Source organism: Physella acuta, unplaced genomic scaffold (genome assembly GCF_028476545.2).
Source record: "Physella acuta isolate Inbredline_101_S28 unplaced genomic scaffold, ASM2847654v3 ptg002072l, whole genome shotgun sequence".
NCBI lineage: Eukaryota > Metazoa > Mollusca > Gastropoda > Physidae > Physella > Physella acuta.
This window is the reverse complement of record NW_026733574.1, coordinates 32,409-50,566: the sequence shown is the minus strand read 5'-3', so window position 1 is coordinate 50,566 and position 18,158 is coordinate 32,409. Positions and strand designations below refer to the sequence as shown.

The window sequence follows — 18,158 nt, the reverse complement described above, 5'->3', positions numbered from 1 at the left end:
GGAAAGTACGAAATACATGGTGTAGGGGTAACTATTAGATTATATTAGGTAACAAGATCCCATAGGCCCTAAATACTGAACCTTGTAAAAGCTGAGTCATCTATTAGTAGGCCCTAAATACTGAACATAGTAGAAAGACCAGACCACCTTCATGTTTGAACAAAGAAACAAATCAGGTGCGGACTAAACCAAATATACATTTTATTATAAATACAAATTGACAGCAAATCAACAAGACCCACAAGCTTGAAGTCTGTTTGCTAAGACACAAACTAAATGGAAGAAACAAGTATCTGCAGACAGCATTGTTTTATTTGACAATTTAGTGTGTTCACATGCCAGGCTACTGTAAAGATGTTTCAAGTCACCGATGTTCTAGCATACTAGTTTCTCTAACTTGCGACTGGGAAGCACCCCTAAGCTTAACAATGGGAGGTACCCAAACCTTGGGACTAGCCCTCATCTAGACAACCATGGGCTCGCCTCAACTTGGCATGACAGGGTGGTCAGGTACCTACACCATCAGACTAGCTGGCACCCCACTACTTCAGTGTAGAGATCTAATGCTGGAGTATGAGACAAGGGCCATAACCTTGTCTGGCACAGAGACTGGAGACAGCTGATTCCACAAGTTGAGCAATGGGAAACCAAGTTCACCTCTCTACTGAAGCTCACCCCCACAAACTGACAACAGTTGGAGATAAAAATAGCTACGTTTTCATTGGTGGAAACTTTGAACATGGCTGATGACAAACTGACTAGACCAGCTGGGTGACACTCATCCAATCATCAATCATGTTGATATCACATACACACACATTCACCACAATCACACACAGATTCCCACACAAACAAACATCAATTCCTCAATAATACATGTCAACAATAAAACAATCATACACCAATCTAGCATCTATTCTATAAAGATACTCCTCAACAATCAAGACCAATATGAAAAAATGCAGTAAAATATAAACATCTTAACAAAAACTAACAACAATGACATTGGAATAGAATACTTTCATTCAAAAGGTAACAAGCAGTACAAATAAATAGCTATTTGACATGGATGAAGCAGAAGGCTTAGTTTATATTGAATTAAACCAGTTCATATGGTGGCCCACAAAATACTTAGTTGACAGCTTGCCTCAAAAGGATGAGGCATCCAGCATAATTGATCAAGCACAATAAGTATGTAGTTCTAAATGGTTACCACTAGCCTATTAATGTGTGGAGGTCTAATTTAGTCTTGTTTTCCCCTAGTTTATTAATGGGTGGGGTCCCAATTTAATCTTGTTACCATTAGCTTCATGGTGGGTGGGTTATATCCTTATCATGTTACTGTATTAGACTACTGTTGTGCAATATTCCGTACCATAATTAACTTCTCACTGCAATGGTAAGGGTAAATATTAATTTTTAGAGTTGCACTCAATGCATATTTTTCTATTATATCATGCTAAAAAAACTGTACATAATTCAGTGATTAAACATTATAAAAAATACTCTGAATATAAAAGAAAGGGGTAACAAAAGTTGACAATTTAAAATATTATGAAATGCCCACCAAGACAGCAGTGCCAATAGAAAATGTGCATGAAAAAGAAACATTATAAAAAAAAAACTGGAATGTTCTGACAGTTCCAGAAAGTTGCAGCACAGCCATTAGGTCAGGGGCGGTCATTGTGGTCAGATCTTTCAGTAGGTGTCCTTGGGTGTTACATTGATCATTTCAGCTGATCTGGAGAGAGAAAGACAGGCTCTAATGAGTACCAGCCCCACAGGACTAGGGTCAAGCCAATGGCTCATCTAACTATGTCTTTTTATCTGCCTTTATACAAGTATCTCATTACAACTGGCTTGCATCAGTCATAATGTGGTTTCTCTAGTAAAATTATTATTGGCTTGTCAGTCATAATGTGGTTTCTCCAGTAAAATTACCCTGATAATATTTCTAGCATAAAGTAAACATACAAACGTTCCTGTCTTTTTACTACTATCCAACATATATTTTTACCATATCACTAACCAATACCATATATTTTTACCATATCACTAACCAATACCATATATTTTTACCATATCACTAACCAATAATACATATTTTAACCATATCACTAACCAATACCATATATTTTTACCATATCACTAACCAATAATACATATTTTAACCATATCACTAACCAATAACATATATTTTTACCATATCACTAACCAATAATATATATTTTTACCATATCACTAACCAATAATATATATTTTTACCATATCACTAACCAATAATATATATTTTTACCATATCACTAACCAATAACATATATTTTTACCATATCACTAACCAATAATATATATTTTTACCATATCACTAACCAATAATATATATTTTTACCATATCACTAACCAATAACATATTTTTTTATCGTATTACTATCAAACTATTTTTTTATAATTTTTCTATCCAAACTATATTTTTACTATATCACAATCCCACAAATATATTGTTATCATATCACTGTACAACATTTCATCATAAGCATAAACAATAATTTAAAACCTGGAGAAAAAGAAATGAATTCAACTTTAAAATAAAACAATTTTGCACATTTTCTCTAATTGATATAAAAATAAAGCGTCAGCATAAAGCCAATTATTGATGAGATAAAACAGATGAGTCCAATGGCCAAAGGTGCTAAGCCAGAGTGACAAACTGAACAAAGAACCCAAACACTTGAACATCTGATAAAGTGCCAACACAATATACCTTCTTGTCTGAAGTGTCTGATGGTGGTACACTTAAGGATGTTCTACTGGTTTCTCTACTACAGGAAGGGCATTTAGAAAACATTCATTTTTTTAGCCATCTCATTCTAAGCAGGGGACCACACTTTCAAAGGGAATCTACTCTTTTTGTATAACTTGCTAAGCTGGGTCATTTATTTTTTTTTTTTAAGAAAACAAAAGATAAAAGAAGCAACTACATCTAGTTTCACCCACAAGACAGTATTTTACTTAGGCTAACTTAACCATTACTAGATCTAGTTTCACCCACAAGACAGTATTTTACTTAGGCTAACTAAACCATTACTAGATCTAGTTTCACCCACAAGACAGTATTTTACTTAGGCTAACTTAACCATTACTAGATCTAGTGTCACCCACAAGACAGTATTTTACTTAGGCTAACTTAACCATTACTAGAACCAGACCCAGACAAAAAAATAAAATGTCCCCGAAGCAACATTTCAAGTAGCATTGAAAGTGAGCTCCTCTGGTTATAATCACATTTTTATACACAACTTATGTTTGTCCTTTCACAATACACAAGTTCCATATGATGGGGAATAAGAAACACTGTCTGATGATCTGAATGGTCATGTCACATGATGGCATTAACAGGCTATTGCAGATGTGTTACATAGTGATGGAACAATTTGGATCAACACGACTAAACATATTTGTCATAAGTGGACTGGATAGGTCATAAACTACACTAGTCATATTTGACTGCAAACGTCAAAAGTTGACTGAACTAGTCATTAGGTGACTGCAGACATGTCAAAAGCTGCCAGTCAAAAGATGACAGAACATGTCGGATGAGGGAGACGACTGGTTAGATGAAGAATAAAACAACACTAGCAGGGTGGTGCAATTTTGACCAGCTCCTGCTAATGTTAGCCTTTTCCTGATCAATGATTGCAAGACCCTCCTACTGTTATTTTATTGCCTCAGTGATCAACTGACACACTCCAGGTCAAAAGAAAAAATGAGCAAAAGACTGCATCAAAATTGCACCATGTGACCTGCCAGCCCAACTTACAAGCTACTAAACCACGCGCTCCTGGGTCTGGTCAAGGTACGGGACTGTCTGGGTCTTCTGATGGGTTGCCAGCAGAATCAAACATGACCCACTTAACAACATGCTCAGCAGGAATGGGGCGGTCTTCCCGCAAGTTCCACAACAACCACTTGTTGATCTGGTTGTCAGTGATCAGCTGTCTATCCGTGCTGGTCAAGTTGGCCGCGTTTAGCCAACCTGGCAGCTGTCTATCCGTGCTGGTCAAGTTGGACTGGTCAAGCCAACCTGGCAGCTGTCTATCCGTGCTGGTCAAGTTGGCCGACCCCCCTAGGACAGCATACATGTTATTGTTACTGGCTGCCTGGCTCTCTAAACCATCAACATTTAAAGCAGAAAGCTCATCAATGCTTTTGTCTAGGGTCAGTTGTTGCAGAACCTTGTCTTCTTGCTGTTCATCAAAGTTGAATGTCTGCAGATGGGCCCCCAGCTGGGGTTGCTCCTCAAGCAGCAGATACAAGGAGGAGTGTGAGGCCCTGACGTAGTGGCTGCGCCTTGAACTCCTGCCACTCATCTCCCCACTGTCCAGCTGCTCTGATGAAATGTTCCTTAAACTCATGACACTGCTAGAGGCCTCCTCTGACAAAGATGGTGTGTGCAGCTGGTCCATGGCACTTATTCTATTAGACTTCTTCCTGGAGATATTTTTGCTGACCTGAATTCCCCTGGAGACCCATGAATCAGAGGTTCTGCTGCTGGGGTAGGTGGTCGCGTAGCTGTAGGCAGAGCCAGCATCTGAATCCACTGGACTCAGGGGGTCAAGCACCTTGCCCTCTGTGTCAGAATCTGGCACCGCTGGCCTGACAGACAGCCTGGAGCTGTCAATCTGCAGCTCCCGCAGCCGCTGGGCCAGAATGCTGGAGTTGAGGCCGCTGTACACGCTGCCCACCTTGGAGCTGTGCTGATGTAGTCTCCTGACAGATGGGGGTCCTGAGGATTTTTTGGAGCTTGCGTGGTTTGTCCTAGTGACACTTCTACTGACTGGCTGGACAAAGCCAACGTACGTGTTCTGTGACTGTGTGGCCAGCTTGTTAGCCATCTCCTGGGTCACCGTAATATTAGGGACACGTGGCCTGCTGGACGACTCACTCGGCCCAGATCTCTTGATCAATGGAGCAGAGGGACTGCTTATCTCTGGTGCTTCCTCCTCCTCACTCACACTTTCCTTCACTCCCCTGCTCCGCTTCTTTTTTGAAGTGAAAAACCATGAGACAACATCGGTCCTAGTTCTGCCATCAGAACTTGCAATGTTACTGAACTTGGTGGACACGTAGTACTCACTGAAATACCTTTCATCCTCCAGGCTTGCCAAGAGGCTGAGCACAAGAGGAGTTACAAGAGTTGGTCAATCCATGGCAAACCACATGATGCAACATGCACCAGACAAGACAGACAGTCAAATACAGCATGGTGAAATCACCTAGAGTCAATGCAACTACCAAAACAAAACTTGAAGCTTAGAAAGGCTCTGTATAGAGGTTTTATATAGAAAAAATATATTTTAAAAACTAATATAAGGTAAGTTAGTGAAAAAATATATAAAAAATTACAAGCAGTACAAGCTAAAAAAAAATGTTATAAGAAAAAATAAAATTAAATAAAAAGTTATACAATGAGATAACATGTCTATATCTACAATATAGGTCAACAAAAACAAAAGTACCCATAGCCCATAAAAAATGAAATTGCTTAGTAGAATAAGCAATGAGAGTTTGGGCTAGGCTACATACCAGTGGCATCAGTCAGGATACTGGCCTCTACACTAGACCACAGACAAGTGGAGTCAATGACATGCTTACAATCTATGACACTACACAAGCACACACTAAACTTTAACACATGCCCTATCATTCAGAAGCCTCAAACCAGACCACTTACTCATTGCCCAACCCACCATACAGAAAACCTTCAATGCACAAGTCCCCATACAGAACCCCACTAACCCAACGCACTTACTTCTTGCCCCACCCATCACACAGAACACTCAGGTCCCCATACAAAACCCCCAACACACAAGCCCCATACAGAACCTCCAACACACAAGCCCCATATACAGAACCTCCAACACACAAGCTCCATACAGAACCTCCAACACACAAGCCCCATACAGAACCTCCAACACACAAGCCCCATACAAAACCTCCAACACACAAGCCCCATATACAGAACCTCCAACACACAAGCCCCATACAGAACCTCCAACACACAAACCCCTATACAGAACCTCTAACACACAAGCCCCATACAGAACCCCACAAATGTAAAAGCACTTACTTCTTGCCCCACTTGATGTGAATGATAAGAAAAATGACTCCCAGCACTATGCACAGAGATCCCACCACAATGTAGGCAATGCCCAGGAAATTATTTTTGCCACCCAACCAGGAGGTGGTGGAGATGATTAAACTTTTAGTGCCATCAAAGCCAACGACAGGGTACCCTATGGAAGGTAGAAGCCATCTGAGTTACAGTTTATATATACAGTTTCTATACCATCATTTCTGCAATGCTCTAGTAGTTCTTACTGATATCTATCCCATAATTTCTGTCTACCCACAAATACTGTAGCTGTACTAATATGATAAGGGATGGAGTAGTCTTGTGGTAGAGAGCTGGACTGCTAACTGGGAAGTCTTGAGTTTGAATCCGGGTTCAAGTCAGTAGATCGTCCCTGAGTCCACCCAACTTTGATGGGTACCTAACTCACGTTAAGGAAAGTAAAGGCGGCTGGGCATAGTGCTGACAACACTATCTCTTCATATGCCGAGGTCACAGAAACAAGTGAACTCTACTTCACTTGCCCTATAGACCGTCAGGTTTGAAAAGGAACTTTACTAATATGATAACTATCCCATAATTTCTGTCTACCTATAATACTGTAGCTGTACCTACTATGATAACTATTTCATAATTTCTGTCTTCCCACAATACTGTAACTGTACCTACTATGATAACTATCCCATAATTTCTGTCTACCCACAATACTGTAACTGTACCTACTATGATAACTATCCCATAATTTCTGTCTACCCACAATACTGTAACTGTACCTACTATGATAACTATCCCATAATTTCTGTCTACCCACAATACTGTAACTGTACCTACTATAACTGATATCTATCCTGTATGTGCCAGAGGGCAACCCTTTGCCAAACTCAGGGATGGTGTGATTGATGCGGCGGTACAGTTTTCTGAAGGTGGGGAGCGCCGCAGTCCTCATCCACACAATCAGATCTTCATTCTCGTACCCATTGTTTGCCTCGTTCTCAGGGTCGAGGTTGGTTACATTTATATTCCAGTTGGGTGGCTTCACAAAGTTTGCCCAGGCTGTAACAGAAGTTTTCTTTACATTGTGTGTAAGAAAATTATTTAACTAAGTAAAACTGTTTATATTTGAATTGTACCTGGATGGCACCATAAGTGTGTACTCACCATCAGGACCTGTTGGATTGTTGAACTTGACATTCTTGTCTGAAACCCAGGCTATGCCCGTCTTTATCAGGCCCACGGGAACATCTTGAGCATCCTCTTTGATGTAGGTGATTGTGAACGAATCTGTTGACAGACAGAGTGTTGAGTTTACAACACAATCAACACATGAGTTCAAAGATATCAAGACAAGAAAAGTTCAGAAAGAAAATACACATACCATTGAAAAGGCTGTTGGCTATAGCACCACAAGGAGCATAACCATAAGTGGTTTTGTTAATGGTGGTGTACTTGTAGGGATCACAGTCATCATTCAGGCTGCCAGGGGATTTACTGTCACCATGGAGCTGGTCATCATCTCTTGACCGCACATAGCGACGATGGTTTTGATAGTAATTGGTCAAGCCATAGTACACATACACAGATTTCTGTGGAGTAACACATCACTTACAGTGGACGTTTGAGGTTTATTTTAAACTACAGTCTAAGGTAGGATAGAATATTTTAGTTTTATAATATTATCTATAGTAACAACTTAACAATAAAAAGTTTATTTTTATATTTATATACATTTTTTATAACAAATATAAAATACATTTTATATCTCTACTATTTATACATGCCAATCCCCAATCATTACATTTGAAACACATTTTTTCATTCTATCATAAACATTATTTAACGAGAAAAATGGCCCGTTGAGGAAGGATACACCGGGCGCTAGGTTGATAGTGCTGTCTCTTTTCTCTAAACTAAAACCAACCCATCCCACACACACACACCACCCCCCACCCCCACCCCCACCCCCCCCCCACCCCCACCCACCCACCCCCACCGCCCAAAAAAACATGCCTACCGTCCCATTCAACGAAATATAATTATATACTTTTTCCAGTGTCCGCCCCCTCCCCGAAAATTCTACCCCCGCCCCCAAAAATTTCAAGTACCCCCACTCCTCTCCGGGGAGGAAAAAGTCTGAAAGAAACACTGGTGTCGCGCTTAGCCACTACCCGAAGAATTGCATTAAAGAAATTGCGAGAAAACCACTTTTTAGATTAGACACATTAATTAGGCGGTAATTTTATTATAGAGTATCGATGAGGAAACCACCCCTACCCCCCCACCCCCCCCCCCCCCACAAAAACATGTCTACCGTCCCATTCAACGAAATATAATTATATACTTTTTCCAGTGTCCGCCCCCCTCCCCGAAAATTCTACCCCCGCCCCCGAAAATTTCAATTACCCCCACCCCTCTCCGGGGAGGAAAAAGTCTGAAAGAAACACTGGTGTCGCGCTTAGCCACTACCCGAAGAATTGCATTAAAGAAATTGCAAGAAAACCACTTTTTAGATTAGACACATTAATTAGGCGGTAATTTTATTATAGAGTATCGATGAAGAAATTTCTTTTGAGTTGGGGAGGGGGGGGGGGGGGGGGGCTCAGACGTTCTTACGCGTGGGGTGGGGCTTCGCCCCTACCCGAAGAATTGTATGCAAGAAACTCTTCACGCAAACCATTAAGATTAGACAACATTTCCTTTTTTTCAATGTTAACGCGATAATCAATGACGTCATATAACTGTGAGCACTCTCTGGGTTTGAGATTATTTTCTACTCTGTGCTAAATGTGTCGACGTCATATTTCGTTTTTCGAATTACTGTGCATGTTTTTATTTTGCTTGTGTTTTCTCTAGAGCGTTCTTGTCAGATAGAATTTTTTCTTATGTTTTCTCTAGAGCGTTCTTGTCAGACAGAGCGTTCTTGTCAGATAGATAGATACATACACAGACAGCGAAACTATTATTATAGATAGTTATTTTTAGAATGCTTTCTACCCTTTAAGAAAAAAAAATGTGCCCACCTCAAAGTAATCTGAAAGGGTTATGTTATAGGTACAGTTACAAGTCAGCCCTGTGTTGTTCTCAGTTTTAAAAAACTCAGCGCAGGTCTGGGAACCATTTTCCATGTGACAGTTGGTGTAGTCTAGCGAATACTCTTTTACCTGGAATCAAATATTTTTAGCTTCACATGTAAGGAATAAACACACTGTGATACACATAGATGTATGATGTACAACAGAAGTGGACCGAGATAACTGCTTTAGGTATTTCATCTGCACAGTAGTTTTGCTATTAACACACAAAAACAGAAGACATTTTTTAAATAACATCAAATTCCAGACTTTTTAAACAAACCCCTAAACTAGTGATGTAAAAGCCATTTTTAAATAGGAAATTCCAAATGTCTCCAGACATTGCATGAACCCTACGACTACTACATATATTAATATAAAAATAAAGTTAGGCAAGTGCCTGGTATTTGAGTGCATGTTTGTTGAGCACAGGGCTGATCAAAGCAAGTGTTTGTAAGTGTAAATGGCCATGTTCAAATACTCAGGAAACTCAATGAATGGAAGAAAGGTAGCCCATTGTTGATGCAGACATATTTCAGTGAACAACTTACATTATTAGATGTGATGAGCAGAGCAACTCCTAAGGGAATAAATGCCAGACCTATGGCAAAGAAGGCTGGTAGGACAGTGCTGGCAGTCAGAATGGGCTGCCATGCTGGGAGATTTTGTTGCTTAAACTTGGTTTCTAGAAATGTTAAGCAACTTGTATTAGGAATACAGCAAAAGTAAAGTGAATTATTGTACTTTAAAGACATTTTCTGTTTAAAAAAGTTAATTGTACTTAGCAAAATAAATACTCCTTTTTTATTCTTTTTAAATCTTTCTTTAAAGTGATCATATTATAATATGAAAAATAATAACATAATTTTAGGCAATTGAGCTATATTCATATTGAACTTTCTCTAGCCAAATTGACAGAAAATCATTTTTTCTAAGTTTGCCTATTTCACCCTACCTAAAATTTTAACAATTAAAATAATTGATTAAAATGATGCAACTATATAGTTTCCAATGTAATCTGTTAATGATCTAATTGCTTATGTTTTCAATTAAACTATCATTAAAATGGTATTGGATAGTGAGAATTAATTTCTCTAAAGAATAATAATGTAATGTATTAATTTAGGTCTGCTCTTGTTAAGTAGCCTAATATAGGCTACTTGTAAAAAAAATGTGGAGCAAAAAAAAAAACCACATCATTCACTGTTTGTGCTTATAGTAATAGCTGAGAAACGGGTCTGCAATAAAAAAAAAATTGCCGGTATCCTTCCCCCCCCCCTCACAGACACACACACAACACGGTGAATGGGTCACTGTGAGGTCATAGTAGTCTAGACTTCAGTATGCCTGTTTAATACGTCATAACATGAACTGTGCTGTGACTTATACCCCTCTCCCACCCTCCTTACCAAGCAGTACCAACTACCCACTTGGGGTCACGGTGAGTTCACACAAGTGACCGATGTTACAAGGAGGGGCGGGGTAGTCTAACTTTAATCGTCAGCATTTGCAAAGATTTCAAAAACAGTTTAATGGAAGGTGGATTAAAATTAAAGGGGTCACCCATTTATGACGTCCACATGGAGGGGGGAAGGGGTCGGAAGAGTTTGTGATTACATTCTAAAACAAACATAAAACGTGTATCTTGCGAGTAGAAAGTAAAATTAAGACGACTGTGCTGGTGTTTTAAAAACCATCACAGCGTGTAAACAAAACACGGTATTTATATTTGCCCTAACATTATTGCAAGAGCAGGTCGTCACACTTTTTGAAACCCTCCTCCCGACTTTCCGGAGTGTGACGTCATTTATAGACGACTCCTAAATAAAAATAGTACCTCTTTGTTAAGCTGAAGCAAACAGAAATACAGCTATGAACCAAAGGAGGCCTTGCGACTTATTCATCTTATAAATGCTAATATTAATCTAAAGTAAGTGAACGCGTGTGGACAGAGGGCGGGGGGGGGGGGGGGGGAGTGGGGAAAGGGGGAGGGAGGGGGGTCTAAAATCCGAAAAATTGTTGTAAGTCATAAATGGATGACGCCTTACAGACTGATAAATTATATCTAAACTACCACTCACACATCTCCCCCATAATTTTTGTTATGACTGCCTGCAAGCAAACTCAAACGATGAAAAAATAGCGGGTAAAATCGAGAGCCTAACAATTCTGAGGGCGACATTCTTTCATTAAATGACAATTTTAAGTACTTGTAACACATTTACACGGGGTCAGTCGTGCCACAAAATATCTCTTCCCTCCCTTCCCCTCTTCTCCCAATGACGTAGTAACTGAGCAATCTTTTTTTTTCTGCGAACCAGCGAAAAAACGCCATAACACAGTGTAAACCCGCGCGATAGCGCGGGGGAAAAAATTGGAGTAAATTCACTTAAAAATAGCAATTTTTGATATGGAAAATATGGACTACGAAGTTTTGTTTCTAAAACTAGATTCCAGACTTTTTCCAGACTTTTAAAAAATACAGCCCAAAAACTAGCGATTTTCCAGACTTTTTTAAGTCTTAAATTCACTTTTCTAAATTCAAGACTTTTTCCAGACTTTCCAGACTGCGTACGAACCCTGTGAAAAAATATACAAACTAACTATTTCTTATTAAAAACACATTTTTTTGTTCCAAATTTTAAGGCACAATATGATTGAAATGGAAGATCATGTATTTCTATAAAATATCCCTTTCAAATAAAAATGAGATTTTGCAAGACTCTCTCTGTCCACAAAATTATTGAGGCTATAAGATAAGTATCTAGACCAGTATATGAAGAATATAATGATATGGACTTGTGTTGAAAAAATATGTTGGATGTATTAAATGTATAGGCCTGAACTATAAACTTTTATGAACTCACAATGACCCCAAAACTGAGGCCAACACCATTTCAAATTGCCCAAGCTATGATGTATGTTGATAATTAAAGTCAATATGAACTCAGGACGAACCCTCCACCGTGTAGCCATTTTTCTCCCGCTGACAATCACACGCTATTTAATTGGAACTGTCCTAATGCTTTTTTTTTTTTAGGCCTACCTTTTCTACTTTTCTAATTAAAACTCACATTCATAAAAAAAATAAGTAGGCCTAGATCTAGCTCTAATTCTTGAGTTTTCCTAATGTTTGTGTGTGTTTCAGTTGAGTTTATAATAAAATATGCTCAACTGGAGATGAACGTGAAGTGGGGAATAAAATTAGCTAAAATGGAGTTTTACCAATGCAGAGTTTAAATTTACTTTCCGTTAGTTTGTATGTGAAACTGTCATTAAATAGCACCTAATGGGAATTGGGAGTTTCGCTGCATGAGCCCAAATAAATATGGGCCGATGCTAGCCGGAAAAAGATACGCATGCGCCATGGAGAGAAACTACAACTTGCCATCGCGGTGATGTTTTCAATGGTACTGTGCATGTGTGTGTTTACAACCGCAGAACCCTAACACCAACCCTAATCCTATCCCTAACCCTAGACCACTGTGCATGCGCAGAGCTAACTTTTGCCGACTAAGTGGAGACGTTGGGGAGAAAAATCTTCTTCCGAGTAGTCACTTCAATAAATATGAGCTCTAGATCTAAATTTACTATTGCCAGTGCTGGACTGTGAACTCACTGAACTGTGAGTGAACCAGATTTAGATCTAGAAAACTAGAATCTAGATTCTATATCTATCTAATGGACACCAGTGAGTTGACGAAAATCCTTCCGTAATGTTGTTGACATGGAGTAAAAATGTGCTTTTTTAGATTTAGGACCGTAAAAATAATAAAAGATAAAATTTTATTAAAAACTTAAGCCTAAAATTAATTCAGAAATATAATATTTTTAGAATCAATGCTATACAAGTTGCAGATACAGAGAACTTGAAAATAATTTTTTGAGTTTAAGGCTAGGCCTACTTTTATATTTAATTTCATCGAGCCTAAGTTATAACCCGATGTTTCACTTTCGTAAGACAAACATTGATTGGCTGTACAGGAACTCCGTGATCGATTTCTGACAGCCCCACTTTATAGTTTTTTTTGTTTACAAAACTTTGCAGATCAAGTTTTTAAATAACAATGCAAATTTAAACCCCATGACCTAGTTTTTCTATTTTAAGCTTACAATGTGTACAATAACATTTATGGCGGCCTATTGAATAGCAGGATGCCATTGTTTATGTCGCCACTACATGTGAAAACCAAATTGTTTTTGCTTTTTTTTTAAATTTTATTTAGTTAGGCCTACTGAAAATAGTAAAAACATCAAATAGGGCCTAGGCCTACATCCAATCTTTAGTATTTTTTTTAGTAAAGTCCGAAAAAAACCAGACAGGCAGGATTTTATACAAATTAAATTGTAACTACGCAGAGCATGATTTTTAAATTAATTTATGAACCTCTCAAATACCTTTGAGACTTTTCTCGCTGGCGTCCTTTAGGGTTTAGAGTTTAGGGCTTAGGCCCTGCCTATTCAGGGTATTCTAATCTAAAATTATTTTTGGTAATCTATCGTTTTGGGTACGTAAAATCGCCCGCGGCTATTAATGTACGAAAAAGTTACCTCATTGTCAAGGCTTTAGTAGAAGTATATTGTGATATATTTGTGTCAAATATTATAGATAAATGAATAATAAACCTAAATCAATGGCTAAATATATCAATATATGCCAGAAATTAACTTTAAACAGCAGTGTTTGCGAGCAAGATTTGCTATATAAACAGCAGCCATTTGTAAAATAGAGTGACTTCCGCCTGTCTCGCGCTATATCCGCTATAAAAAAAACTTAAACAAGATGGCTGCTATAGTAAATGAGCATGGTTGCATCTGTTGGAAACATCGCTAGTCTTCATTTATTACTGAAAAGTTTTAATTCAATTGTTTAAAAACAGGTATATAAATGAAAGAAGGAAACATTTTTGTATTTTTCAAAACATAAATCCTCCTCAAAATGTGAAATAATTATTAAAATTTAAGGAGTCACCTGTTTTTCACATTACTAGTCGCGGGCGATTTTACGTACCCAAAACGATAGATTACCTTATTTTTTTGCTGATGTGATTATCTCTAGAAGTAGAATATCTAAATTATTCTAAATTTAGCTAGTCTAGACCTAGATCTATCTATTTAGATCTAAATACATTAGGTTTTTCCTAAGTATGATTATAAATTTAGTTTCATGGTAATACAGTTTTAAGTCTTACCTTTGGGGCGTTTTGTTTTAAGTTTCTCTTCCTCGGTTACTACAGTAGTTTCATCACTGTTTTGTAGGTTCGTCGCCATTGCTAAGCAAGAAACAGCAACGCCATCTGTTGATATGTATTTAAAAAGTGTGAATTTCAGGATGTAGGCATTGGTTATAAAAGAACCGAAACAAATCTTGTTAAACAAAAAATCGCACATAGATCTAGGCCTACCTAGACTTTAGTGCTAGTGAGCTACAGATCTAGATTCTAGATCTAGTATACGAAGCTTTATAAATTTTAATACTAGATCTAACTGACTTTCTGACTTGATTTTCAGTTTTTTTCATGAAAGGAAACCACAATTAATTTTCTTTTTATTAGTAGATCTATGTATTGACAAAAAAAAAACCTTTAAATTAGTAGATGTAGCATAATTTTAATTTCTATTCTGTTTTAAAAAAAAATAGAATAAATCTAATAGTGGTGTTGTGATTCAGGGTCAAGCATTCTCTGTTATGTATTTCCTTTTTTTTCTTACTGCTACGAACCGTGTGACTTGGAGCAAAACGCGACTGGAACGTTTTAGGTTTCTTTCAGGTATTTTTCTCCGGGTAGAAGAAGAACTCAAAATTTCCGAGGGGTGGGGGAAAGAATTTTTTAACACAGTTCGAACAAGTTAGACAACTATTGAAGTATTTGATCTGTTATTATTTTTTGGATTATGTCCCTTAGTAATTGCAGTATAATATCTCTTTATTTAGTTGTTGAGAAGGAAAAGATAAGCAATAATAAAAAAAAAATACTTAAAAAAAACTTTTAAAAAAACCACGTTTTTCTTGTGGACTAAAAAGTAGAAAATAAATTTTCATACATTTGATGACAGAAAACGTGGGTACGTTCACCATCAAATTTCCCGACCCATCTGCCCGACCCACGTTTTTTGTCATCAAATGTATGAAAATTTATTTTCTACTTTTTAGTCCACAAGAAAAACGTGGTTTTTTAAAAAAGTTTTTTTTTAAGTATTTTATTTTCTCCTTTTTAGTCCGTTGCTACACATGAAAAACGTGGTTTTAAAAAAAGTTTTTTATATAGTTTATTTTCTACTTTATCTAATGACTTGATTAAGTATGACTTGACTAAGTGTTTATAAATACACGGACTAAAAATCTTGAGCGACCAGGATTCGAACCTGGGTTGTCGCGACCACAACGCGAAGTTCTAACCGCTATACGATCACGGCCAGCGCGCTCACATCGATTGGGGCCGAAGTAACTGTGTCAATAGGCCTCCAGTCTTGTCGGTATCTTTAGAAATCATGTCCTCAAGTTTATGGTCCTTGGGGCGTAATTAAATTAAGCTAATTACGGTCTCTAATTGCTAGTTTATATGATTGCATCTGAAATTGTTAGGCGAAAGTAGCCTACATGCCAAATTTCAGATCTCTAGAGCAATCAGAAGTGGGCTAATTTTCGATGTCAATTTTAACAACAAACATCCAAACAAACAAACAAACGCGAAGCTGAGTTAAGAAAAACGTGTTAATAACACAACAGTATTCACTTCAAAATTCGTTTTAACTCCAAAACTAGCAATTTGGCTTGTTTTTATCTAAAGCTGTTAGACTATCAATGGGTATTGCTGTGTCAATATATTAAACTCACCAGCAGAAATTGCAGTGTTCTGTCAAATACTAAACTCACCTGCAGAAATTGCAGTGTTCTGTGAAATACTAAACTGACCTGCAGAAATTAAGAACCATCAGGAGACAGAAATTGATGCATTACATAAATTTGTCATACCTGCCCCTACCAACTAGCGCAATGTTACAACACTAAAAATAAACAATCCTAGCTTGTACATAATCCCCATATATTGCCAGTATCAAAAGGCAAGCGGCTGTAGGAAGTGGTTGGGTGGAGGTGTGGTGGAGTGTGGTCGGCTGGGTACGGTGGAGCTACTGCTGAGGGTGGACAGAACTTGACAACCTGACACCAACCCCGTTCTCCAACCCCGCCTCTCTTCACGGGTCTATGATCCATCTTTTCATAATTCAACCCAGCGCCAATTTTTAAATTAAAGAACTGTTTACTATCAGTAATTGGCGCGTGCAGTAAGACAATAAAAATAAACAGCAGCACTAATTAACGGCAGGCAGTTTCTGCTCTACGACTTTACCTCCAGGTCAGACTGACCCTGGGGAGGTAGTCAGTTGTATATTGATCGTCTCCCTTGAACAGTTTATATAGAACAGCGTGGTTGTAATGCTGATGTTGTGGGCTCTTTGTTGTGTCATCTTCACGTGTTTCATGTACACATCTTGATGTCATCTTCACGTGTTTCATGTACACATTTTGATGTGCTTGGTGTACACATCTTGATGTGCTTGGTGTAGACATCTTGACTGTTGCTGACATCTTGATGTTACTGGAGCAAACATCTGGATGTATTTGATGTAGACATCCTGATGCACATACCGAAGACAGCTTGCTATGCGCGCTACGTTCATCGTGATGTTCTCTATGCAGACATCGTAATGTGCAAGATGTTCGCATCTTGATGTGCTCAGTATAGACATCGTAATGTGCAAGATGTTCACATCTTGATGTTCTCAGTGCTGACATCGTGATGTGTAAGATGTTTACATCTTGATGTTCTCAGTGCTGACATCGTGATGTGCAATATGTTTACATTTTGATGTTCTCAGTGCTGACATCGTGATGTGCAAGATGTTAACATCTTGATGTTCTGGTGCAGACATTTTGGGTTACATCTCAGGCAAATCTTAACTTGAGCAGTGCAGACATTTCAATGGATGTGATTCTCTTCGTCTAGTTCAGACATTTCAATGGATGTGATTCTCTTCGTCTAGTTCAGACATTTCAATGGATGTGATTCTCTTCGTCTAGTTCAGACATTTCTAATGTATGTGATTCTCTGTGTCTACTGCAGACATTCCAATGTATGTGATTCTCTGTGTCTAGTTCAGACATTCCAATGTATGTGATTCTCTGTGTCTAGTTTAGACATTCCAATGGATGTGATTCTCTGTGTCTAGTGCAGATATTCTAATAGATGTGATTATCTGTGCCTAGACATTCTAGTAGATGTGATTCTCTGTGTTTAGTGTAGTGCAGACATTCTAATGTATGTGATTCTCTGTGACTACTGCAGACATTCTAATGTATGTGATTCTCTGTGTCTAGTGCAGACTTCACATTTCGTGTGAGAGGCAGACCATCACATGTGGGTTTGGCTGCACTTGGTGTGAGTATGGTGAAGACGTCACGCAAATATTTCTCCTCCAACCAACTTTATGTTGACCGATCTCCTTTGAGAAATCACGAATCGACATATCGATCTTAGGCTGAGCAGTCTAGTTACAATACGTTCAAATAAGAAAGCAGTGTATTTCATACTGGGAATAATAGATCAATAATACATCGATTTGATCGATCGGTAAAAAGGTTTTCTACTCTTATAAAAGCAGCCGTTAAAGCGCAGATATATTTTTCAACAAGATCCAATTCAACTTTGAACCGGAAGCAATGGAGTTGGTTCAGCAAGCGACGCCATGTTTGAAGTGGAATGATTCTATTTTTAGGCTACGGTCACAAAATTCTGGATGACATACTTTGACTTGGCCGTTTATTGAAATCAAAACTATCTAAACAGCAATTATTTCTTTATGAAGCGCTGATGATATTATGAATTTAAAGCTTATTCCAAAGCAGTAACCTTATTATCCCATTCTCTGCCCCTCCCCCCCCCCCCCACACTCACATG

At 38.2% G+C, this 18,158-nt stretch overlaps 1 protein-coding gene across 4 annotated transcripts; it reads right to left on the bottom strand.

The window, feature by feature from the left end:
• Positions 1–294: 294 nt before the first annotated feature.
• LOC131932010 (cell cycle control protein 50A) lies at positions 295–14,505 on the bottom strand. Of its 4 annotated transcripts, none has more exons than XM_059288888.1 (9): positions 14,391–14,505; positions 9,750–9,883; positions 9,148–9,288; positions 7,506–7,713; positions 7,289–7,411; positions 6,962–7,183; positions 6,128–6,293; positions 5,584–5,615; positions 295–1,741 (listed from the first exon to the last, which is right to left on the bottom strand). In XM_059288888.1, the coding sequence occupies exons 1-9, from the start codon at positions 14,467–14,469 to the stop codon at positions 1,728–1,730; spliced, it is 1,119 nt and encodes a 372-aa protein (XP_059144871.1). In that variant the 5' UTR covers positions 14,470–14,505; the 3' UTR covers positions 295–1,727. The 4 variants fall into 4 exon arrangements, 3 of the variants coding, with proteins under 3 accessions (XP_059144871.1, XP_059144870.1, XP_059144872.1); XM_059288887.1 differs by lacking the exon at positions 5,584–5,615 and adding an exon at positions 2,762–2,819; XM_059288889.1 differs by lacking the exon at positions 5,584–5,615.
• Between the last annotated feature and the right edge of the window lie 3,653 nt (positions 14,506–18,158).